This window comes from Hippocampus bargibanti, linkage group LG16, assembly GCF_051943395.1.
Source record: "Hippocampus bargibanti isolate YZ-2025 linkage group LG16, ASM5194339v1, whole genome shotgun sequence".
In the NCBI taxonomy this organism is placed as follows: Eukaryota; Metazoa; Chordata; class Actinopteri; order Syngnathiformes; family Syngnathidae; genus Hippocampus; species Hippocampus bargibanti.
In genome coordinates, this window is record NC_142749.1 from 14,781,044 (window position 1) to 14,807,694 (window position 26,651).

At 38.4% G+C, this 26,651-nt stretch overlaps 1 protein-coding gene across 1 annotated transcript in view; it reads right to left on the reverse strand.

Annotated features, from left to right (window-relative positions):
• zbtb16a (zinc finger and BTB domain containing 16a) overlaps positions 1-26,651 on the reverse strand; it is a 136,369-nt gene that overhangs the window by 79,173 nt on the left and 30,545 nt on the right. The window contains exon 3 of the mRNA XM_089017182.1: positions 9,755-9,852. Coding sequence (XP_088873308.1) covers positions 9,755-9,852 — 98 coding nt within the window. The remainder of the gene's footprint in view (positions 1-9,754; positions 9,853-26,651) is intronic.

Here is a 26,651-nt window from a genome sequence, read left to right on the forward strand (position 1 = left end):
TTTGTGTTGTGCCCATCCAAAGCGCACACATACACACACAAAACCCCCAAAACTCAAGGGATGTCTATCCAGGGCATCTGACAAAAGAACTGGGACTCACTCATACGTTGTTTCTTGATGTAATGCGCTATTAACAGCAAGCAAAGGGGTAATACATATTCAAATCAGCCATCCAAATGGTTTCTTTGCCATCATTTTGTTTCCAGAGGCTACTTTTGGGAGAGAAATTTCAAGCTCATTTGTGGGGGAGGGGGTTAACGTTTCGATCCCATCACACTTAAAATGGCGGATGGAGCGCATTCAAGATGGCGCCCGAGTAGGTAGCTGTTAGCAAGTTTTTTTTCTTGTTTTTTTCTTGTTTTTGTGTTTTCTTTTGTCACTCGGTGTTAAGGCAATTTGCTATACGAACACATTTTAAACATCTTTACTATATCTTTTCGCATCATTTTGTTTTTCTTGGACTTCCTGTCACGTCACGTCCTACCCTTTACATGACGTCACATCCTGTCCGTCTTTATTCAAGCTCCCCTCTCTCTCTGGCCCTCTTCAACCGACCTCACAATGTCTCTGCTGTCTACAAGATTAAAATAATCTTTTTTTGTTCAACGCATTGGTTCTTGCTGATTTTACTACCATCTTCTAACATCGTGACAAGCCGTGAACCAGAGGGAAGGATCATTTTTAGACCATCACTTGGTTTTTTGTAATGGGCAGCATTTTCACTGTTCTGTTTTGTTCAGCGAATCCTTGGGTAAAACACTGAAGGAAATCCAAGATGGCGCCCGAGTAGGCAGCCGTCAGCAATAATAATAATCATAATAATAATATATTTCATTGATAAGCGCCTTTCAAAACTCTCAAGGTCACTTACCAGTCCTTTTTTGTTGTTTTTGCCATTTTGTGTTTTTGTAATGGGCAGCGTTCTCACAGTTCCATTTTGTTCAGCGAATCCTTGGGTAAAACGCTGAAGGAAATCCAAGATGGCGCCCGAGTAGGCAGCCGTCAGCAATAATAATAATAATCATAATAATAATATATTTCATTTATAAGCGCCTTTCAAAACTCTCAAGGTCACTTAACAGTCCTTTTTTTGTTGTTGTTTTTGTCATTTTGTGTTTTTATAATGGGCAGCGTTTTCACAGTTTCGTTTTGTTCAGCGAATCCTTGGGTAAAACTCTAAAGGAAATCCAAGATGGCGCCCGAGTAGGCAGCTGTTAGCAAGTGCGCTTAGGAGCCTTGCTTCTTTTTTTTGTTTTTGTGGTTTCTTTTGTCATTTTGTGTTTTTGTATAGTAGAACGGATACAAATTGTTTTTTCAGCATTTTTGGCCTTTTCGGCAGCACCGATATACCAGCACTGTTTTTGATCGATGGGATGTTGGTGATATTTGACTGTAATCGCTGGAACGCTCAGGGGCGATGGTGTTTTTTTTTGCGCCTGTAATAAGCAGCATTTTCACAGCCGCACTTTGTTCAGGTCGGTTGCTGATGGACTGTCTGCGTATGTGGAACTGTCGCGGCTTGGAATTGAAGCGGATTTACATGGCACAGGAGATGTGAAACAATCTCTCTTGGATGCTACGGCTTTGTGTTTGCTTTCACCATTCAGCTTGTAGCAGACGTGAATATTTCACCATGACGTCCCTGATCCACTGGTGAAAAGGAGGATTTGATCTCTCCTCTTTAATCTAGAACTGCTTTGTGCAACAAGGGTGCAGAAAGTGCTTAAAATTGAATGACTCACTGTGTCTTTTGTGTTGTGTCACATTATTTGTTGTTTAGTTATCACCACGTAGGCTTAGTGGGGCAATCAGAGCCAGTCATAGAACATAATCAGTCAGGACAAAAGAAGTAATCAGATCTTTGTGTTGTCATATTGTTTTTTTTTTTGTTCTTTTGACTTCAAGATGTCGCCGCAAGCGTGGCTGCCTTTACGGCAGCTCCTGTATTTTGTTTTTCTACTTCTTCCTTTCCTTTCCTCTTCCTTTCATCACTTTGCTGCCGTGAAATGTACATTTCTCCACTGCGAGACTAATAAAGGCACATCCAATCCAATCCAATCCATCACAACAGCACCCAAAAAAACAAATTTGCACTTCCTGTGAGAAACTTCAAACTGCAGTAGGTATGCGTTTGAGCCTGTTTGTGATCTTGTCGCAAGCCCCCTTCTCTACCCCCCCCCCCCCCCAAATGACTCCAAAATTCACACACGATCCTGCCAGCATGCATTAGCGTTTGTTGACCGAGTGTGTTCTAGAGTCAGTATCATTCAAATTTTTAGGAGAGCAAATTAATTGGCAAGCTTTTGGCGATAATTGACTTTGACCGCACACACACACACACACACACACACACACACACACACACACACACACACGTCGATGACAACAAAGCAGCTGGGCTGACGGAGGGAAGGCGGGAGGGAGGGAGCGGAGGGATGATGAAGCGAATCCAAAATTTAATCGACTGTGTTCTTGTTTTGAGCAGAAGGCACACAGTGTACTGTACAGCGAGGACACATTAAAAAAAAAACGCTCAGTCTCGACCCAAAAAAAAAAAAAAAAACCAACAAAGAAACAGATACAGAAAAGGAATAAAAGGAGAGCTGGTTGGAAGTGGTGGTGGGGGGGGTTTTAGTAGACACGCAGACGTTTCGGCAGTCACTCTCCATCAAAACACTTGTCTCGCATACAAAAATAAGATCTGGCATTGGTGCAGAATACCAAATCAGGCCCATTAAGCGCAGCGAAAGGGTTGCGTGCTACTTAGCAACCTTCCCCCCCCCCCCCCCCCCCCCCCAAAAAAAAGGATTGGAAGCTACGTTACCGCCTTTGGAAACTCAAAATGACTCCACATGATGATATCAAAAGCGTTTGATGAAGAGGTCGCACAAAATGGCGACACGGAGGACTTTGTTTGGAATAAATAATGAGTCACCGGAGTGATGAAGTCATGACGGAATTCTAATAATAATAATAATAATAATAATAATAATAATAATAATAATACATTTCATTTATAAGCACCTTTCAAAACTCTCAAGGTCAATTTACAGTCACAGGATCAGTTTTTCTGTGGGAGAGCAGCGGCAGCCACACACGCGCCAGCGTTTACTCATCCCGGAAGTAACTCAAATAGATAGAAAGCTAGCTAGCTAGCCAGCCAATGGTTAGTGAATAAATCGCTAATAGATAGCCAAAAAGCCAACAGCTAGCCAGCCAGACAGTTTACAGTCAGCTAGACAGCTAATAGCTATCTAACTAGCTAGCTAATGGATAGCGAATAAATAGCTAATAGATAGCCAGAAAGCCAACAGCTAACAAGCCAGACAGTTTACAGTCAGCGAGACAGCTAATAGCTATCTAGCTAGCTAGCGAATGGATTGAAAATAAATAGCGAATATAGATAGCCAGATAGCCAACAGCTAGCCAGTCAGACAGCTTACAGTCAGCTAGAGCTCATAGCCAGATAGCTAGCTAATTGATAGCAATTAAATAGCAAATATAGATAGTCTACAGCTAGCCAGTCAGACAGCATACAGTCAGCTAGACAGCTAATAGCTAGCTAGCTAGCTAATGAATAGCAAATATAGTAAATATAGATAGCCATATAGCCAACAGTTAGCCAACCAGACAGCTTACAGTCAGCTAGACAGCTCATAGCCAGATAGCTTGCTAATGGATAGCAATTAAATAGCAAATTTAGATAGTCTACAGCTAGCCAGCCAGACAGCATACAGTCAGCTAGACAGCTCATAGCCAGATAGCTTGCTAATGGATAGCAATTAAATAGCAAATTTAGATAGTCTACAGCTAGCCAGCCAGACAGCATACAGTCAGCTAGACAGCTAATAGCTAGCTAGCTAGCTAATGGATAGCAAATAAATAGTAAATATAGATAGACATATAGCCAACAGTTAGCCAACCAGACAGCTTACAGTCAGCTAGACAGCTCATAGCCAGATAGCTAGCTAATGGATAGCAAATAAATGGTAAATATAGATAGCCATATAGCCATCAGTTAGCCAACCAGACAGCTTATAATCAGCTAGACAGCAAATAGCTAGATGAATTATCAGCTTTTTCTTTTCAGAGATTCCCCCCCCCACCACCACCACTCATGCCCTCTCACACATTTTTGAATTTGTAGCCTGGAAGGCATTCAAGTTTCATTAATTTCTGGGTTTGGGCACAGTACAGCATGTTCCTGGACTCAACATCTGCGAGCGATCATAAATTCTGGTATGCTGGCAGAACATCCAGACCTGCCGGCACTAAATGTGTCGTCATCGGCGTGAGGGAGACGCAAGCCATCGCCACACACAATTATTATAAAAAAAAAGAAAGAAAAAGTGTGAGACAAAGACGCATTTCGATTTGATTGATCCTTTTTTTGTAATTAATTTTATCTCGCTAGCTAGCTGTCTTTCTCACGCTAGGTAGCTGCCTCTCGCTCGCTAGGTAGCTGTCTCTCTGTTGCTAGCTAGCTGTTTCTCTCGCTAGTTCGCTGTCTTTCTCTGGCTAGTTAACAGTTTCTCTCGCTAGTTAGCTGTCTTTCTCTGGCTAGTTAGCTGTTTTTCTCTCGCTAGCTACCAATCTCTCTCACTAGCTAGCAGTTTCTCTCACTATCTAGCTGTCTTTCTCTCGCTAGCTAGCTGTATCTCTCGCTAGCTTTTTCCCTCACTAGCTAGCTCTCTCCCTCGCAGCTAGCTGTAGCTATCTCACTCCCTCAATAGCTTGGTGGAGCTAGCTCTGTCTCTCGATAGCTAGCTCTAACTTTGCTCTCTCCCTCGCTAGCTAGCACTAGATTTGCTGTCTCCCTCGCTAGCTAGCTGTAGCTTTTCACTCTCTCTTGCTAGCTAAATCTAGCTTTGCTCTCTCTTGCTAGCTAGCTCTAACTAGCTCTCTCTCTCTCGCTAGGTAGCTCTAGATTTCCTCACTCTCTTGCTAGCTAGGTCTAGCTTTGCTCCCTCGCTAGCTAGCTTGCTCTAGCTTTGCTCCCTCGCTAACTAGCTAATAATAATAATAATAATAATAATAATAATAAAAATACAAATATACATTGCATTTATCAGCGCCTTTCGAAACTATCAAGGACACTTTACAGTAAGCTAGCTATCTCTAGCGAGCTTTCTAGCTAGCTCTCTGTTTCGCATTTGAATTACATTGTTTTGCTATTTTGGGCTTACTGGTTATTGCCAACAAGCCTTTCGGAACAATCTGGTGATGTAATGCTGAATCAAACGGCCCAAAATAAATACATAAATAAAAAAGGGACCTCGCTGGTGTGGTTTGGAAGAACTTCTTTTGCTAACAAAACAAACAAAAAAAAGAATATTTATGGAACATTTCGACGCGGCAGCCGAGGAAGTCGGAAACGTTACAAATGCTGCAAGAAGTTAGCAAAGATTTATTCATCTGGACTAACATTAATCTTGCTTGTTTTCTTTTCCCTTTTTTTGTTACACTTTATGAGCAGAAGCCAAATGAGGAAAAACAGTTAAATACAAACTGTACGTAAAGACCGGAATGTCTCAATTTGATTCTTAAAATCGTAAAAATCCCAACATTGGCAGTTATATGGAACGCAATCCTTCAAAACAAAATACATTTAAAAATATTGCGCAACAGGCAAGATTGCGATATAATCAACGCTGGGTGGAAGACATTCCATAAAGCTTTACAAACCACACAAATCAAAAACCGGTTGAATATTATTAGTACCATCAAAGCTGAGCAGAATTTGAGCTCTTGGGGTTGATGTTATAACAGCGCGACAAGCATTACGAAAGCAGACAGAATAAGCTGGAAATGGGGGCGGGGTTTGTGGCGGGGGGATAAATAAATAAATCAATAAAAACTGGCTGGCACGGAGTAGACTGTACATACTGTACCCTCCCTGGGCGATGGCACGCAGCCCAGAACGGGATAGCGGCCAAATGTCCGCAAACAACGTGCGCACAGACAGGTAAGCAGGCAGGAAAGCAAAGCTGGCAAGCAGGCAGAGAGAGACATAAGCAATAAGACAGGATGGGGTGAAGGGGGGGGGGGGGGGGGGTCAGGAAGACAAGCGCACACCACAAATAAAGAAAAGGAAGACATAATTCAACAGTCATTCAATCTTAAGCACTTCCTGCACCCTCTTTGTTGCATGAAGGAGTTGTCGTTGAAAGAGGAGAGGATCAAAGCGTCCTTTTTACCAGTGGTTAAGGGAAATCAGATGTAGCATCAATAACAGTTGAACAGTAGTTAATAGTTGTTTTGTTTGTGGTGGCTATTTTAGGAATTTTATTTTGTTTTAGAAAAATTGGTATTTTAGAAAATTATGACAGATTTGAGTATCACCATTTAAAAAAATTAAAATCACTATTTTAGAAAATGTGTAAAAATGTGTGAATCGCCATTTTAGAAAATTAAAAAAATATGTTTTAGGAAATCACCATTTTAGATAATTAAAAAAAAATTAAAATAGTCATTTTAGAAAAAAAAAAAAAATCACAATTTTAGAATTTAAAAAAATCAATTCGCCATTTTAGAAAATTGTAAGAAATTTGAAAATCACCATTTTAGATCATTTTTAAAAATTTGAAAAACGCCATTTTAGAAAATTAAAAAATAAATAAAATCACCATTTTAGAATTAAAAAATAAAATAAAAATCACCATTTTAGAAAATTAAGTAAATATTTTGGAAAGTCATTATTTTAGAAAATGTTAAAAAATGAGAAAATCTCCATTTTAGATTATTTAAAAAAATGTAAATCACCATTGTAGAAAATTAAAAAAAATAAAAACACAATTCTAGAACTTTTTTAATAATGTGAAAATCATAATTTCAGATAATTAAAAAAAAATTAAAATTGCCATTTTAGACAATTAAAAACAACTACAATCACCATTTTAGATTTTCTTTTAATTTTAAAATCACCATTTTATAAAATAATAAATAATAATAATAAAAATAATTATAAAAAAATAGAAATCATATTTTTAGAAAAAATTAATAGCCATTTTAGAAAATTAAAAATCAATAAATCACCATTTATTTATTTTGTATTCAAAAATCGCCATTGTAGAAAATTAAAAAGTTTGTAAAATAATCATTTTAGAAAACGTTAAAAAAATTACAAATCACCATTTTAGAAAAAAATTAAAACATTGAAAATCGCCATTTTAGAAAATTAAAAACAATTAAAATTATCATTTTAGATTTTTCCGGGGAAAATCGCCATTTTATAAAATAAATAAAAAACCTTTAGAAAATCATCTTTCACAGCCTAATGTATTAATACCACATGCGGGCCGGATGAAAATTGACCACAGGCCGCATTTGGCCCCCTGGCCGGTCTTTGGACACCAATGCTTTCGACAAACTGCAAGATTGGTTGCTAGTTTTGGTAAGCAGGGGGAATAAATAGACTGATAGGTTGGCAAAGAGAATTTTTTTTTTTTCGGCACAGAGAGGTAAGCAAAATAAATACATAAAAATCCAGACAGACAGATAGACCGAGACAGACAAAGAGAGAGAGAGCGAGACGGCGGTAGAGAGAGAGCGAGACAGGGAGGGGCGGTAGCAGACAGCCGCACTGTTGCTTGATGAAACATTCCCAACACGCGTGGCATACCAAAGAGATGCTTCTGCTCTCTCTCTTCATCTCTCTGATATTCTGTCGGCTGTGAAGCCAATTTGAAGGATGATGATGGCGGCGGCGGCGTTTGGGACTCGGCGAAGTGTCATCATTACACAGCGAGTAAAAATGGAGACGCCGTGTCAGAGCAAGAAAAGCCTTGAAAGTCAGAAAACGGCGGAGGCGGGAGGGTGAGGGAGCGACTGCGAGGGGGGTTATGGGATGGTGGGGAGAAAAGCGTACAAGCAAAACTATCAAAGAATCTTTGCCACGGCACGTGACTCTTCCATAACCGTCGCCCGTCTGCGATACCAGCGCTGCCATCGCTTTTTTTCATCAACAGAAAAAAAAAAAGGAACACGGGCGGCAGTTGTCAAAACTTTTAGCCCCGCCCCCGTGGCTATTTTAGAAAATGTATTTTGGTTTGGAAAATCGGCATTTTAGAAAATTATTACAAATTTGAGAATCACCATTAGTTTATTTAATAACAATTTAAATCAGCATTTTAGAAAATGTTTAAAAATTTATAAATAGCCATTTTGGAAAATATGAACAAAAATATGAAAAAATATGAAAAAAAAAAATACATTTTACCAAATCATAAAATCACCATTTTAGATTTTTTTTTTTAATTTGATAATCGCCATTTTAGAAAATTTTTAAAAATATTTTGCAAAATCACCATTTTAGAATTGTTTTTTTTAAATTTGAAAATTGAATAAAAAGTTTGTACATTTTAGAAAATGTAAAAAAAAATAGAAAACCGCCATATTAGAAAACATTTAAAATCGACATTTTAGAATTGTCTTTTAAATTTGAAAATCGCCATTTCAGAACATTAAATAAAAAGTTTGCAAATTCGTCATTTTAGAAAATGTTAAAAGATTAGAAAATCGCAATTTTAGATAATTAAAAAAAAAATTGAAAATCACCATTTTAGAAAATTAATAAACTAAAATAAAATCACCATTTTAGATTTTTTTTAATTTGAAAATCGCAATTTTAGCAAATAAAAAAAATATTTTAGAAAATTACCATTTTAGAATTGTTTTTTTAATTTGAAAATTGACATTTTAGAAAATTGAATAAAAAGTTTGTACATTTTAGAAAATGTAAAAAAAAATAGAAAACTGCTATTATAGAAAACATTTTAAATCGCCGTTTTCAAAAATCATAAACAATTAAAACCACCATTTTAGAATTGTTTTTTTAAATTTGAAAATCGGCATTTCAGAAAATTAAATAAAAAGTTAGCAAATTCATCATTTTAGAAAATGTTAAAAGATTAGAAAATTGCAATTTTAGATAATTTGAAAAAAATTGAAAATCACATTACAGAAAATTAATAAACTAAAATAAAATCACCATTTTAGATTTTTTTTTAATTTGTAAATCGCCATTTTAGAAAGTAAAAAAAATATTTTAGAAAATCATCATTTTAGAAAATGTTAAAAAAAATTAAAATCGCCATTTTAGATCATTAAAAAATGAAAATCACCATTTTACAAAATTAAAAATATAACATAAAATCACCATTTTAGATTTTTTTTTATTTGAAAATCGCCATTTTAGAAAATGTAAAAAAAATTGAAAATCGCCATTTTAGATAAATAAAAAGTTTGGAAAATCATTTTACAAAATGTAAAAAAAAAAAAATAGAAAATCGCCATTTTAGAAAATTAAAAATATAAAATAAAATCACCATTTTAGATTTTTTTTACATTTGAAAATCGCCATTTTAGAATTTTTTATTTTTTTTTGAAAAACCACAATTTTAGAAAATGTTAAAAACATTTGAAAATCGCCATTTTAGATAATTAAATTAAAAGTTTGGAAAATCATTTTAAAAAATGTAAAAAAAATAGAAAATCGCCATTTTAGAAAATTAAAAATAAAATGAAATCACCATTTTAGATTTTTTTTACATTTGAAAATCGCCATTTTAGAAAATATTTTTTTTTTTTAATTGTCATTTTAGAAAATGTTAAAAACATTTGAAAATCGCCATTTTAGATAATTAAGTTAAAAGTTTGGAAAATCATTTTAAAAAATGTTAAAAAAAAATGTAAAATCGCCATTTTAGAAAAATTAAAAACAATTAAAATCACTATTTTGGTTTGATGGGCTCACCTGAATGCGACAGCAGATGCATGCGTAGACGGAGGCTGTCCAGGAAGCTTTTGCCACACAGTTCGCATCCATAGGTCTTCATCCCGCTGTGCATTTTCCTGCGGATCAAGCAAGAGGGACACGTCAGAATTTCGGGCGATGATTCCAAAGACGCCGAATCAAAAATCACCACCATTTGCAAAATTTTGTTCGGGTGTTATTAACTCATTCACTGCCATTCCCGAATTTAATTGGGAATTGAAAAGCATGACATAGAGCGCCATTCCCGAATTTGCTCAGGTTTTGGTTTTTCTTGCTGGTGGGGTGCCGATAAAGCACTGGTCAGACCTCTGGCCATGTTTTTTCCCTTCCACAAGGGGCAGCATTCGCCTTTTTTCCATGTGAGCGCTATGTTCCAGCTTCAGCTATTGTTAAATCGCTATATAAATCAATATGTATGTCTTGTATTTTGTACAGATGCCCCCATTTCAAGCTCAGATAACTCCAGACCCATGTAACTTAGAAATTAACTTTTTTTTACGAAAAAAGAGTCAACGATTTTTTTTTTCAAGTTGCTCGACTATATCTAAAATTATATTGATATTTGGTCTAATTTTAACATAAAACTGTCAAATATGATGTCAATATGTCAATATTTCACCTGTTGTTAAAGCATTATATGAACCAATATGTATATATTGTATTTTGTACAGCCGCCCCCATTTCAAGCTCACAACTTAGGAATTAACTCTATTTTCCGATGATGGAAGAGAGTCTAAAGTTTCTTACGCTGCATTGAGTGTTTATTTAGTCCTAAAACTCAATATTCTGTGGGTCCTGGAATTCGAGTGACAATGACAAAAACCCTGGCACTAGAATGGACACATTTTTTTTGCACATCATCTGACAATGAATGAGTTAATTTCCATGGGGCAAATTGATTTCATACACAAGTTACAAGCTAGGATAGTTCCATATGAATGAATGAATGAATGAAGGCAGCGTACCACTTTTGGTGTACAATACAGTAAAGTCCCGTTATATCGATATTCTCGGGAGTCGGAAAAAATATCGATATAACCAGACTATCAAAATATCCGATCCTGCGGCATGTAAATTTTCTCCTTGCGTTCATAGAAATAGTATCGTAATAAGCAGTACTATCGATATAACCAGACTTTACTGTATTTCACATTATTTCTTGATTTAAACAGAGTTCTTTTTCTTTTCTGTTTTTCATATTTTGCAAAAAAATAAATGACAAAAAAATGTGCCTTGAATGTTCATGTCGTCCTAAAACTCAATATTCTGTGTGTCCTGCAATTAGAGTGACAATAACAAAAACCATGGCACTGGAGTGTACACATTTTTGCACATCGTCTGGCAGTGAATGAGTTAACTCCGCACGAGCCATAAAACCAAACAAAGATTTATTCAACACATCTCCAAGCATTCAGGGATGGAAGGGCACTTTTTTTTCTTCTTTTTTTTAAGCGTTCGCTACGCTAGCAGGAGCAATCCGCTAGCCTGACGTTAAAAGCCATAACAGTTTAAACTCCCAAGGTCAAACACGGCGAGGGGTCAGTATATGATTGTAAATGGGTGTAGGGAGAGGGGAGGCCTTGAAGGCTAGCTAACTAAATAACACCTGACAACACACAAAGTCTGGCCTTCGCCAAAGGGGGCTTCCGTGACGAAATTTCTCACACGGCGTCAAGCTTGGAAGAAAGACTGTAAAACTCTAGAGGAGATATCGGAAAAGTGCTCTAAAGCAATTAAGGTGACGGCGGCGATTGCCACACAATCGCCGCCGTCGCCTTGAGCGCAGAGAGATCTTCAAACACCCCGCTTTGAGAACGCTACACACAAACAAACATCGTTTTGATTATCGGTGATAATGACGCATTCAAAGCTTGATAAACGAGTCTGATTATTTTGCGTTAACGGGCTTCATTTGGAGTTGTCGCGTTAAAAAATGTTTCTGATACAATTCTCGTTGGACAATATGTAACTGCGCTATACAGTTAGCATGTCGTTAGCATGTCGAGCTAACGCGGGTAAGCTAAAGTTCACAGTGACCGTCGCTAAGAAATTAGTCGTTAAAAATCCAGTACACGTGTTTCCATCCGTCCATCCCGGTTTTGAAATAGACGATTTAAGATAAAGCCAATCCAAACGACTGTAATTCCCTTTGACAAAATGTCCGTCGGCGCGACACCGCGTTCGCAAACGAGCAACACGTTGGACAAAAGGCAACGGACAAAAGGACGGATTTTTCTTTTCTTTCTTTCTCTTCCTCCCGTTAAGGATCATAGGTGAAGTACACACTTTTACGAAGATAAGAGAAAAAAAAACACACTTAAAGCGGGTAAAGCGCAACACACGCGGCGCACAAAAGCCTTTGAAAAGGCCTTTTGTGTGGCCCCTCAATCTGACTATTGTGCGGCCCGGGCGGAGAACTGATAAGGTACGGATGGTCTTATTAAGGCTACTTCAATTGGGAACCGCGCCGTGTGGCCCTCAGTATCAATGTAGCGAGCGTGTGTGCGCTCGTGGAAATACGATGTTACTTGAAGGTGCGTCGAATGTTAGCAGCGTGTGATGATAATAATAATAATACATTTCATTGATGTGTGACTTTCAAAACTCTCAAGGTCACTTTACAGTCACAGGATAAGTTTTTTGTGGGTGAGCAGCGGCCAACTCAACCTGGAAGTATCTCAAATTGATAGAAAGCTAGCTAGCTGGACAATCATTAGCCAACAGATACCTAGCTAGATAGATAGTCAGCTAGATAGTGAATAGCCAAATAGATAGAAAGCTAGCTACGTAGCTAGCTAACGGATAGCTAATAGATAGCCAGATAGCCAACAGACACCTAACTAGACAGCTAAAAGCCCACCATCTAGACAGCTAACAGCCAGCCAGCTAGACAGCTAACAGCCAGCCAGCTAGACAGCTAATAACTAGCCATCTCGATAGCTAATAGCTTTTACAGCCAGTCAGCTAGATAGCTAATAACTAGCCATCTAGATAGCTAATAGCTTTTACAGCCAGCCAGTTAGATCGCTAACAGCTAGCGAGCTAGATAGCCAACACATGACTGGTAAAAAACATTATTCTAATGCTACCATTTCAAACTATCTAATAATAATAATAATAATAATAATAAATTTCATTTATAAGCGCCTTTCAAAACTCTCAAGGTCACTTTACAGTTACAGGATACATTTTTTTTGCAGGTGAGCAGCGGCAGCCACACGCGCCAGCGTTCACTAAACCCAGAAGTAACTCAAATAGATATAAAGCTAGATAGCTAGCTAGAATAGCTAATAAATAGCTAATGGATAGCCAGATACCCAACAGCCAGCCAGCTCGACAGCTAACAGTCAGCTAACTCGACAGCTAATAACTAGTCATCTAGATAGCTAAAACCTTTTACAGCCATTCAGCGAGATAGCTAATAGCTAGTCAGCTATTAGCTCACTATAGCTAGTGAGCTAGATAGCCAACAGATGACTGGTAATAAAGATATTATTCCAATGCTACCGTTTCGAACTGCAACCTATCTTACGGCTTTTGACTGTAAGTAACCAGTCATTGCTGCCGCCACATGGTTGCAATGACCTGGATTCGGAGGGTGGCTTTCACGGATGCCATCTTGCGCAGCGCGATTGTGCTGTTGTTTACATGCTAGCGACTGATGGGACACAGCCAAACATCAATCCGAAACGATACAACGCGATGGAAAAACATCACGAGATTTGTAGACTGCGACTTCACACACTTAGCAAACTTTTAACAAGCGTTTTATATACGCATACAACCCTGGCGCTTTCCGTCGGAGCGCATCATCTATCGCCGCGTCACACAATTGATAACCGCAGCAAAGTTTAATGAGATGGAAAAGGATAGTAAATTGCCGCAGCTCATGAGTCCGCTCGGAGATATACGCGCGTTCGAGTCTCTTTTTCTAAGTGCCGGCTTTCATGTAGAGCGTCGGAAAATACATGATTAGCGTTAGCGTGTATGCTGGGTGACTGCAGCCATTAAGGAAGTTCACATAAAAGTCTCTCAGGCCATTTGCCAGCTTAATAATTGACTTTGTCCGACAGTCACTTTTGACAAGCGGCCGTAAATTTGAAATTTATGTCAACAAAACATATGCTAATCACGTCCTCATAAAACAAAAACGCCGGCGCTTGAAATGCGAACAGCTTGCAACACCGTGTAATTTAGTTTTTTTTTTTCTTCCCCGATGCGTGTCTCCCAATTTTGCCGGTGGATTCATCTGGTAGTATATCACTGCCGCTGCCGGTGAAATAAATAAAAGAGCTCATCCTCGTAATGCGTTATACAGTGATACCTTGGCTTACGAACTTATTTGGTTCCCAGACAGTGTGTTTTCGGCGAAAAGTGTGTATCGCAAAAATTAATTTCCCATTGGAAACCATTAAAATGAGAATAATCCGTTCCCAGGTCCCCATAAAACATTCAGCAAGTGCTTAAGAATGAATGACTCTGTGTTGTCATATTATTATTATTTAGCTATTATTTAGCTTATATAGCTATTATTTAGCTTGGCTATTATCTCATCTCATCTCATCTCATTTTCCGTACCGCTTATTCCTCATTAGGGTCGCGGGGGTTGCTGGAGCCTATCTCAGCTGTCTTCGGGCACGAGGCGGGGGACACCCTGAATTGGTTGCCAGCCAATCGCAGGGCACACAAAGACGTACAACAGTCACTCTCACACTCACACCTAGGGACAATTTGGAGTGGTCAATCTGCCTGCCATGCATGTTTTTGGAGTGTGGGAGGAAACCGGAGGATCCGGAGAAAGCCCACGCGGGTCCGGGGAGAACATGCAAACTCCACACAGGGAGGCCGGACCGGGACGCGAACCGGCGACCTCTGCACTGTGAAGCCGGTGTGCTAACCACTCGACTACCGGGCCGCCCTGGCTATTATTTATTTATTAATATTATTATTATTTAGTTTTTTTTTACTTCAAGATGGCTCCGCGAGAGTGGCTGCCTTTCCAGCATCTCCTGTATTTTGTTTTTCTACTTCTTTCTTTCCTTTCCTCTTCCTTTCATAACTTTGCTGCTGTGAAATGTAAATTTCTCCACTGCAAGACGAATAAAGGTACATCCAATCCAATCCAATATTTGGTCATTGAATGAATGAAGTCAAGGTACCACTTTCAGTATCCAGGTAACATCCGACTGACGGCCAGCTCGACTTATGACCACCCGTACTCACGACTACGACCTCCAGACCCTATTTTTTAAATTTTAATTCCATGCCTGGCACCGCAACAGCGCTAGCAGGGTAGCAACGTGTACGACAATTTTGGCCAGCCAGCATCTCACTCTCGCACAGCAATCAACCATGTGAATGGATTTCGACTTATGACCATTTCGACTTACGACCGTTTGGTCAGAACGGAGCTCGGTCGTAAGTTGGATGTTACCTGTACTATATTTCACATTATTTCTTTATTTAAACAGTTTGTTTTTGTGCCTAAATTCAGGCCGGGAAAAACTCTGGAGTCCACAGTGAGTACCAAGACTTTCTTTCCACCCCCTCGCCTCAGCTTTGAAAGCGTTGCTCTCTATCTTCCGTCCATCCTCTTATTTTTCTCCCGCATTCGGCGCTTTCTTGAAGGCAGTGATAAAACTACCCGGAACGACGTTCGTAAATAAAAAGGCACGGTAAAGGAAGGGGAGGGGAGGAAAAAAAAAGGCGGATGCAAGGCTTAAGATGGAGAGAAGAAGAAAACACTAAAAGATAAGAGGGAGCCAATTGATAAGAGGCGGTAAATTGAAGTAAGGCTGCTGCGTATCGGGCGACTTGTTTGTTAATTCATTCGGCGGCGGCGGCTGAGGAGGAAAAAGAAGGGATAATTGCGCCGGGAAAGAAAAGGGAATGGAGTTCATGCTTTAGGGATGTTAGCATCCCAGGCGGGCTTGAAAGGAAATTGACTTCTTTCCCCACCATCACACCAAAAAAAAATGCCTCTTTACAAAATACTAATGTTAGTTTTTTCTAGTTCAAGATTAGCTACAAGCAACCCCCTAAAAAAATCCTACTTTATATTAAGTGGATAAAAGTATCAAAATGCTGTAATGTTGACATGAATGAGTCAAACATAGTACATGAGAGTAACACACAATGCAGTAAAGGTGTTAACTTTTGACTAGAACTGTTAGCATACAATGTTAGTCACCTAGCATGATTTCAAAACTTATAATAATAAATTTCATTTCTAAGCGCCTTTCAAAACTCTCAAGGTCACTTTACAGTTACAGGATAAGTTTTTCTGTGGGTGAGCTTTCCCTCATCCCGGAATAACTCAAAATGATAGAAATCTAGCTAGCTAGCTAGCTAATAGATAGCTAAACAACTAATAGAAACCTTGTGACTACTAAATGTTCACTTCAAATTTCTGTGTTGAAATACAAAAGCACAAACGGCGGACTAGCTAAAGACGCTAAGTTAAGAATGATGCTAGACTCAAGTTATCGTAAATTAAAACATTTTGTCAAAAAGTTTCCGAACTGAGGCTGTGTTCGCTGTTAGCTAGCATTGTTAGCCTCAACGCACATACTGTATTTAACCAAAAAACGTACCAGAGAAGTCTAATAATAATAATAATAATAATAGTAATATTATATATTAGTAATATTATTATTATTGTGAATGCTAATAATAATAGCTATTTTTTATTTATTTATTTTATTTATTATTATTATTAATAATAATAATAATACATTTGATTTCTAAGCGCCTTTCAAAACTCTCAAGGTCACTTTACAGTCACAGGATCAGTTTTTCTGTGGGTGAGCAGCGGCAGCCACACGCGCCACCGTTCACTCAACCCGGAAGTAACTCAAATAGATAGAAAGCTAGCTAACATGCCAATAGGTAGCTAATAGCTAGCCAGCTAGATAGCGAGTCAGTTAGCCACATAGCTATTGTACCATGTGTCTTAATAGAAGTAAACGTGGGTCAAGTAATATTTCGAAAAACACAAATATTGATATTACAAGATGCTAACGCTATGACGAAAGAAAAACAAAAGCTGAACTGCGTCTGATTGCAATTTTGCTCACTATTGATTCTGCGTTTTCTGATTACATGCAAGAAGGGGCTTCACCCCCTCCCTCCAATCCATTAGAGGCGGCACACCAAGCGAGATTAGCGTCAGAGAGAGAAAGTGGGGGGATCAAAGAAAATTCAGTCTGAATGTAACTCTATTATAACGCTTGGTTGAAAAAAAAAACACAACAGGGACAACAGTGACACCTCATCGATTTGTTGCGTGCGCACACGTCACGTCTATACTGCGGTTACCAACATTTACATGGCTCCATTTTGTGGCTGTCTGGAGAATCGGGTGGTAAAATAAAATATAAAAAGCTCCCTTTCTGTTATTTCATCCCACTTTTAAGCCTCCTGATTCCATTACGCCACCCCTTCGCTCAATCAAAACGTATCGGGCGAGCATGGCCGAATGCGGCTGTTTAGCCCCAAGTTCTCCCGCACGTATCACTGACTTAAAGGACAACCGACACCATTTTTTTTTGTGTGTTTCCTAACTGACATGAGAAAAACGTTATATAGCATCTAAAATACCCAAAACACACATGGCCAAAAATGTCAATTACAGCTAAGAGTTGCTAAAAAGAGCTAGCTAGCTATTTGCTATGTAGTTTGCTATCTGGCTGGCTATCAGCTATCTATTTAGCTAGATACAGTAAAGTCTCGTTATCGATATCGATATCGGATATATCGATAGTCCCGGTTATATCGATACTATTTCTATGCACGCACGGAGAAAATTACATGCAAACAGGGTCGGATATAGCGATAGTCCCGGTTATATCGATATTTTTTCGGACTCCCTTGAATATCGATATAACGAGACTTTACTGTATCTATGAGGTGGCTGTCAGCTAGCCAGCCAGCTTTCTATCTATTTGTGTTATTCCGGGTTGAGTGAACGCTTGCGCGTGTGGCTGCCGCTGCTCACCCGCAGAAAAATTATTACAGTAAAGTCTTGTTATATCGATATTCTCGGGAGTCGGAAAAAATATCGATATAACCGGACTATCGATATATCCGATCCTGCGGCATGTACATTTTCTCCTTGCGTTCATAGAAATAGTATCGTAATAAGCAGTACTATCGATATAACCGATATAATGAGACTTTACTGTATTATTATCATTATTATTATTAGTATTATTAGTATTATTATTATAAGATCGGTTGCAGTTTGAAACGGTAGCATTAGAATAATATCTTTATTACCAGTCATCTGTTGGCTATCTAGCTAGCTAGCTATTAGCCATTTAGCTGGCTAGCTATTAGCTATCTAACTGACTGGCTGTAAAAGCTGTTAGCTATGTAGATGGCTAGTTATTAGCTATCTAGCTGGCTGGCTTTTAGCTGTCTAGCTGGCTATCTATTAGCCTTTTATTAGCTAGCTAGCTTTCAATCTATTTGAGTTACTTCCGGGGTGAATGAACGCTAGCGCGTGTGGCTGCTGCTGCTTACCCACAGAAAAACTGATCCTGTGACTGTAAAGTGACCTTGAGAGTTTTGAAAGGCGCTCAGAAATCAATCAATCAATCAATCAATCAATCAATCAATCAATCAATCATCATCATCATCATCATCATCATTATTATTATTATTATTATTATTATTTGTATTATTATTATTATTTACATTATTATGCATTTACATTAATCTGTGATTCAGATATTTTTAGGCCAGCAGAGAAGGCCTTGCAGGCCCACCACTGAATTTTAGGCATAGCCGAGCAACTTGACAAAAAAAAAATCCCAATTCTATCACAAAAATTCACTAAACTTACTGTACACAAACCGAAGCGTGTCCAAAATGTTTCCCCACTGATTCCCCAACACTCAATAATATATAATAATAATAATAAAAATATCGTTTTGCGTCTCGCTAGCATTAATACCATAAACAGCGCCGTGGCTCCATGTCAACAGGGCTGCTGTAATAAAGATAAAGCGACTCCAATCGGAGACCTTTAATGATACGTTTGCCAAGCGAGGAAGTAAAATGACTCAATAAATAAAATAGTTTTGTTTAATCTGTGATAGCAATAACATCGTTTTTCTTTTTTTTTTCTTCTTAGCTTGCCGCTAAGCGCAGAAAAGCTTCGGCTTGTATATACAACAATAAAAAATATATTTTTTGGACGTTTTGTGTGATTGTGTGTGTAGGAGCAAAATGCCTATAAAAAGGCAGCCAGACAAAGTGTTCCCTTCTCGCTTCATGCATTATGCAGCGGCGTCAAATTCCATCAAGTAGCAGAAAAACCTCAAAGATGTCTAAGTTTAGCTGGCAGCCTGAAAGCCAAACACACGGGGAGGCAGACGACATTATTTTGACTGCCGCTGTCTGTCGCGCTAAGCACCTGTTACATCAATAAAACAGAGGCGAGATGAGGAGAGGGGGTGGAGGCAAAAAAAAAAAAGGTGCTAAATGCAGATTGCGCCGCGTAGGTAAGATGAAAATGACGGCGCGTCGACGTTTTTGACCTTGGTGGAAAAGTTTTGACTGGGGGAGATTCCCTAAAGGCACAGTGTCAAAACAAAAGTCAAAAAGTAGGCGGAATGAAAAAAAAATAAGAAGAAAAAAAGCACAATAGGGTTTAAAAATAACGCTAGCTTTGAGAGCTAACTTACAAAAACTAGCATGTGCGCTATTACTTTGCATTCACTCAATCGTTGCCATTCCCGAATTTATTCGCGAATTGAAAAATGTGACATGGAGAGCCATTGCTGAATTTGTTCGGGTTTTGGTTTTTCTTGTTTGTGTGCTGATAAAGCGCTGGTCGGACCAGTTAAAGTTATGCTAGCTAAAATGTGTTATTTACTATATAGTGGTACCTCGACTTGGGTGCGCTACAATTTAGCAGTTTTTCAAGTTGAGACAAAAATAATTAAATTTTGGGTAGGCTGGTATGTAGAGCGGCATTCCCAAATGTGTTCGGGTTTTGTTTTTTCTTGTTTGTGTGCTGATAAAGTGCTGGTCAGACCAGTTAAAGTTATGCTAGCTAAAATGTGTTATTTACTGTACAGAGGTACCTCGACTTGGGTGTGCGGCAACTTAGCAGTTTTTCGAGTTTCGACAGAAAGAATTCATATTTGGGAAGGCTGGTATGTCGAGTGCCATTCCCGAATTTATTCGGGTTTTGGTTTTTCTAACAAGGGGGGTGCCGATAAAGCGCTGGTCGGACCAGTCAAAATTATGCTAGCTAAAATGTTATTTACTATATAGTGGTACCTCGACTTGGGTGCGCTACAATTTAGCAGTTTTTCAAGTTGCGACAAAAATAATTACATTTTGGGTAGGCTGTTATGTAGAGCGGCATTCCCAAATGTGTTCGGGTTTTGTTTTTTCTCGTTTGAGTGCCGATAAAGCGCTGGCCATGGCCTCTGGCTGTGTTTCTCTCTCCCACGAGGGGGCAGCATTTGCCTTTTGTCCATGTTAGCGCTTTGTTACAGCTTTAGCACTATCTGAATTAATATGTATGTATTGTATTGTATTTTTGTATTGCACCCCCCATTTCACGCTCAGATAACTCCAGACCCATATAACTTAGGAATTAACTCTTTTGTTTCTGATGAAAGAAGAAAGTCTAATTTTTCTTACGCTGAATTGAATGTTGATGTAGTCCTAAAACTCCATACTCTATGGGTCCTAAAATTTGAGTGAAAATGACAACAACCCTGGCACTGGAGTGCACACATTTATGCACATCGTCTGGCAGTGAATGAATTAATAAACAATGTTAAAAATCAAATTATTTAGACTGGTATTTCCTGAAAAAAAATCAGTTGGAATTAAATGTTGCTCATACTAAAGTTGTTGATCAGTTTATTGGACTAAAAGCAGTTTGTCAGCGACGATAACGTAAAACAACAACGACAAAAACACATTTATTATAAATGAAGCTAACTCAGAAAAAAAGGAGGGAAAGTGTTGTTCATTTGAGTCAAACACGGTAATGGCTTCAAAATCTGCCGCGTCGTAAAAATGCAGATGGGAGATTTGCATTGCGCCTTGTTGCATCACTTGTACAATAAAGTCAAGGAAGCAACGCCGGTCGATACGAGACATACGTGTGAGGAATCTGCAGGTCTTGTATTTTTTCTACTTCTTTCTTTCCTTTCCTCTTCCTTTCATAACTTTGCTGTTGTCATATTATTTATTTCGTTTCCCTTTTTGCGTTTTTTTTTTTTTTACTTCAAAATGGCGCCACGAGAGTGGCTGCCTTTCCAGAAGCTCTTGTATGTTTTTCTACTTCTTTCTTTCCTTTCCTCTTCCTTTCATAACTTTGCTACTGTGAAATATAGGTAATAAAGGCACATCCAATAAAAAAATAAAAATAAATACAAATAAATAAATAACAAAATAACAAAATAACAAAAATGAAAATAAACATAAACAAACATAAACATAAACACAACAAAATAAAAATAAAAATAAATACAAAAAAAAAATAAAAAAATAACATAACATAAAAAAATAAAAATAAAAATACAAATAAAAATAAAATATATATATATAAAAGACTAAAAAAAAATATATATATATATATATATATAATAAAAAAATACAAATACAAATACAAAAAAAATAAAATAAAAAAATAAAGATAAAAATAAAAAAAATAAAAAAACAATCATATTAATAATTAAATGAATTAATAACATTTTTAAAAAACAAACACCAAGCCTCTTTGGGCACTTCTGGTTAGGTTCGCCTCTCAAATGCTTACACACACACAAAAAAAAAATCAAATACTATAAAATAACATTGAAAAAAAGAATTAATCTCCAATGAAAGTGTTGATCCCAGTGGGAATGATTAAATGTGACTCGCACAGTCTTGGAGGACATGAAGAGTGAGCGTCGCAAAAATAATGAAGCGTGACAATTTCTCCTATTTTCAGAAGCCCTCCCATCTTCCCTGAAGCTTCCCAAAACCTGACTTTGGGAATCATCCGTGGCCATTACATAACCACGGTTTTCTTTCATTCATTTTGGACTTTCTTCTCTCATCGCGACCTACCTAAAATATCAACTTTATTGTCGGCGAAGGCCTTTGAAACGCCCCCTCCTCGGGTGGCTTCCTAATACGAAAGTTCACCAAGCAGGTGTGACGGCTGAGCGGCAGCCGCTGAATGGAATGGGCGGTCCGTGCTGAGAATTTGTCGGTTTGAATCAGGCTCGACGGTCATGTGAGGCTTTTAGATTTGGCCACGGAACGCCGCTCACGACAGAGCCGAGCGGCGCATGGTGGGGCCTTCAAAGTGAGCCGTACGCACTTTGTTCTTTTGAGTGCGTTTGAATCCGTCAAAAAGCAACTGGTCCATCCAGTGCCATGAAAACAGAATCGGAATACAGTCGGCTGGCAAAGGAGGGTTATAAATAATAATAATTAGGTATTAGCTATCTATTTATTATTATTACCTATTCGTTAGGCATTAACCTGCTATTCGCTAGGTATTAGCCAGTTATTCGCTAGCTATTAGCCAGTTATTCGCTAGCTATTAGCCAGCTATTCGCTAGCTATTCGTTATCTATTCGCTAGGTATTCGCCATGTATTCGCTAGGTATTAGCCATCTATTCGCTAGGTATTAGCCATCTATTCGCTAGCTATTAGCTATCTATTCGCTAGGTATTCGTTATCTATTCGCTAGGTATTCACCATGTATTCGCTAGGTATTCACCATGTATTCGCTAGGTATTAGCCATATATTCGCTAGCTATTAGCCAGCTATTCGCTAGCTATTAGCCAGTTATTCGCTAGCTATTAGCCAGCTATTCGCTAGCTATTAGTTATCTATTCGCTAGGTATTCGCTATGTAGTCACTAGGTATTAGCCATCTGTTCGCTAGTTATTAGCGATCTATCCACTAGCTATTAGCCAGCTCTCCGCTAGCTATTAGCCAGCTATTCCCTAGCTTCTAGCTATCTATTCGCTAGGTATTAGCCACCTATTCGCTAGGTATTAGCTAAGCATTCGCTAGCTAGCTTGCTATCTATTTGAGTTACTTCTGGTTTGAATGAATGCTGGCACGTGTGGCTGCCGCTGCTCTCCCACAGAAAATTGTAAATTTCTCCACTGCGAGACTAATAAAGGCAAATCCAATCCAAAATCAGAATCAGAATCAGAAAGAGCTGCTGTGGAGGCAGCCAGACAGAGGGGCGCCATCTTTAACTTATCCTGTGACAAAAGTGTCCTTGAGAGTTTTGAAAGGCGCACATAAATTAAATGTATTATTATTATTATTATTATTATTATTATTGAGAAAGCACGGCAACTTCACTCGGATATCATCAAGAGGCAACTACATCAATGACCATCACAGTGTCCTTGAGAGTTTTGAAAGGTGCCTATAAATGAAATGTATTATGATGATTATTATATTATTATTAAAGGTAAATAAAACGACTTTATTATACAGTATAGTTTATTTCTTTAATTACAATACCATAGCACATTTATTATACATAAAATAAGGTTTATTTTGTGTAGTTTTAAGGCTTAGAAAAGTAGAAAACTATGTTTTATGGGGACCTGGGTACGGATTATTCTCATTTTAATGGTTTCCTATGGGAAATTGATTTTTGGGATACACACTTTTTGCCATACACACTGTCTGGGAACCAATTAAGTTCGTAAGCCAAGGTATCACTGTACGTTGTTAGCATCCCGCTGGAATGACAGCCTACGTTATCCGTCATGTAGTCCGTCACGGTGGTGGCAGTGGGTGTGCGTGCATGATGTTCTCACAACCTCGGCCCGACACCCAGACGCTACTTTTTTTCAGCGATGCAAGCCTCTGGCCAAAAAGCTGTCAGCACATATTTTATCCTTTCACTCGCTCGCTCCTGTAGTTTCCGTTTTTTTTTTGTTTTTGTCCCTCTCTCTGCCACAGCTGCGTAACTCCATGTTGTGTGTGTGTGTGTGTATATTAGTGGCACTGATCCAGCGCGAGGCCTTAAAAAGCGTTTATGTTTCGGATTATTTGATTTTACTTGCATCTGCTGCCGCGTTAAAGAGACGCATTACATTGGGGAAGAGGCCCGTGGTGAAAACCTCCTTTGGCGTCTCGCCAGTGCTATAGAATCCCGCGTTGACGCTGAAAAATAGTGCGACTGGAGGAGCTACGGTTGCCCCTCTGACGTGGTTATTTACCTTGCGAGGCATTAAAACACATTTTTAAATACAGTGATACCTCAGCTTACAAACTTAATTGGTCAAGTTGTAATTGTAAAGTGACCTTGAGAGTTTTGAAAGGCACTTAGAAATGAAATGGATGATTATAAAACAATGTACAGTGATACCTCGGTTTTCGACCATAATCCGTTTCAGAAACCTGTTCGAAAACCGATTTGTTCAAAAACCGAAACAGCTCTTTCCATTAAAATCAATGTAAAAAATCATAATCCGTTCAAAGTCTAGAAAACAACTTTTTAACCATTTCATCGCATAAACCGGATAAAAACTTAACAATAGAGCAGGTCATGTGTAAAATTATATAAAAATAAACTTTTATTTTCACTCATTTTTAACATCAACATTAACATCTGTACATAAAAATCTTTATCTTTCTGTCACTGGGCGTGTTGGCACCTATCCCAGGTATATTTGGGCAAACACAGGGTACACTAACTTTTCAAACCATCCTCTGCTTGCTTTAAAATCATACTATTCAGGAGATCTTAACCAAATATGTCAGCATTTTAGCAAAAATAAAACAACAACAATATTAATGCGTCGGAAGTGATCTAAGGAAGTGACGTATAAGGAAGCACAGGGTAGTCGAGTGATGCATTCAGATGCACTCAGTTCCGTTGTATACCGGGGTATAAAAAATATGACATTTTTGGTTGAAAACCGAATGGGATGAGAACGGGGACGTTCGAAAACCGAGGTTTGACTGTGTATGTCATTTAGCAAGAGAAAAGATGATTTTCGAATCAAGCCTTTTTGTTATGAGCGCAGTCACCGAACACATTTAACTCATTAGCCACTTAGCAACTCTCTACGTTGAAAAACAATGTAACAATAATTGGTTGCACTATTTGTGCTTTGCACGCCACGCATACGCTATTCCGAGCAGATGTTCTGATCATGCGGAGGAAGGGTTTGCTTGTCATTAATTATTAAATGCAGCTTTTTATTAAAAAAAAATGTCCCGATTCATATTACGCAACTACAATAAAATACAGTCCAGCCTCAAAAGCAAAAAAATCCTGACAAATTTCTAATCTGAAAACAATTTCCAATGTTTCGGCTTTGTGTTGTCAATTCAAGTTTTGACTCCAAACGCCGAACTCAAAACTTGGCGCTCGCAAGTTGAGGCCAGGCCGCAGCATTATGTAACCGCGTTTAACTGGCTCGCGAAAGCACCTCCGCTACTGTGCGTCACGTAACACGTCCACCTCCTAATGAAAGCGTTCCACAAGTATTTAAAGCTACGGTGATACCTCAGTTTACGAACCCCTTGGTTTACGAACTTTTCGGTTTACAAACATTAAATTTATGAACATTTTACCTTGGCATACGAACTATTTTTCGGGATATACACGGAGCTGCCACAATGGGTGATGTGTCGTTCGCGAACGAGCCCATTCTAACAAGAAAATGGCAGTCGGCTTGTTTTGGTCCTCTATTCCCTGCCCCCAGTCTTCAGTTAAAGCCACGTGATTGGCTGAGAACGCAGCAGTGAGGGGAGGTGGATTAAACATTAAAGAGATAGGCAGACGACAGAGAGAGAGTGACAAAATGGATAGAAAACAGTGAAAGTTTGACTTGGTTCAACCTTGATAGTTCAAAAGCAGAGTGTAGACTGCAAGGTTAAAATATCCCATCAATCAGGCTCCACAAATAACCCGCACATGTGGTGAGAGAAGAAGGCTACGTTCCTCATCAAGTATTTAATGCTGAGGAAACCGGCCACTCCATTCCATCAAGCCATAAACGACCATCACAAAGGTAAATAAAACGACTTTATTATACAGTACAGTTTATTTCTTTAATCATAATACTATAGCATTTTTATTATAAATAAAACAAGGTATATTTTGTGTAGTTTCAAGGCTTATTTAGTAGAAAATTGTGTTTTATGAGGACCTGGGAACTGATTATTCTCATTTTAATGGTTTCCTATGGGAAATTAATTTTTGGGATACACACTTTTCACCTTACACACTGTCTGGGAACCAATTAAGTTCGTAAGCCAAGGTCCCACTGTATTTGGAAGAATAATTAAAACGTACCAGAGAAGAACTGTAATTTCCGACATTGTAGTTAGTTAATCATAGACGTTAATGCCTTGTTTGTCCGACACCATAACAAGCGCACTCTGCTATTTTTTTTTGTCTTTTGCTTCTCACGGAGGCTGTTGTCACTAAAACGGAATAAACACACACACACTAAAAAAAAAAGCTTTTTTTCTCTCTCTCTCTCTCTCTCCCCATCCCAAAACTGCAAATCAAACATCTGCTGCACAAAATGTCCCAACTGTCTCGAACAGAGTGAGCATCTTAGGGAGGTCTCATTGCTTTGTTCAATATGTGCCAGCTGGGATTTTGTTTTGTTTTGTATATTGTGTGTATGTATACGTTTGAGGTGCTAAATCAATCATACATGTAAATGCAATCCAATAAGGCTTCCAAGTGAGATCGCAGCTGAGGTCTGAGGAGACACGGACGCAAGCAGATGCAACGTTACGGAGAAGGTAATTAATAGCCCGGTGGGGCCGCAACGCATACGCGCACACACACTCAAACACACGTTAAATACTAATGTCTCCATTTTGCCCCATGGAACAGCTTCGTGCCAACCAGCCTT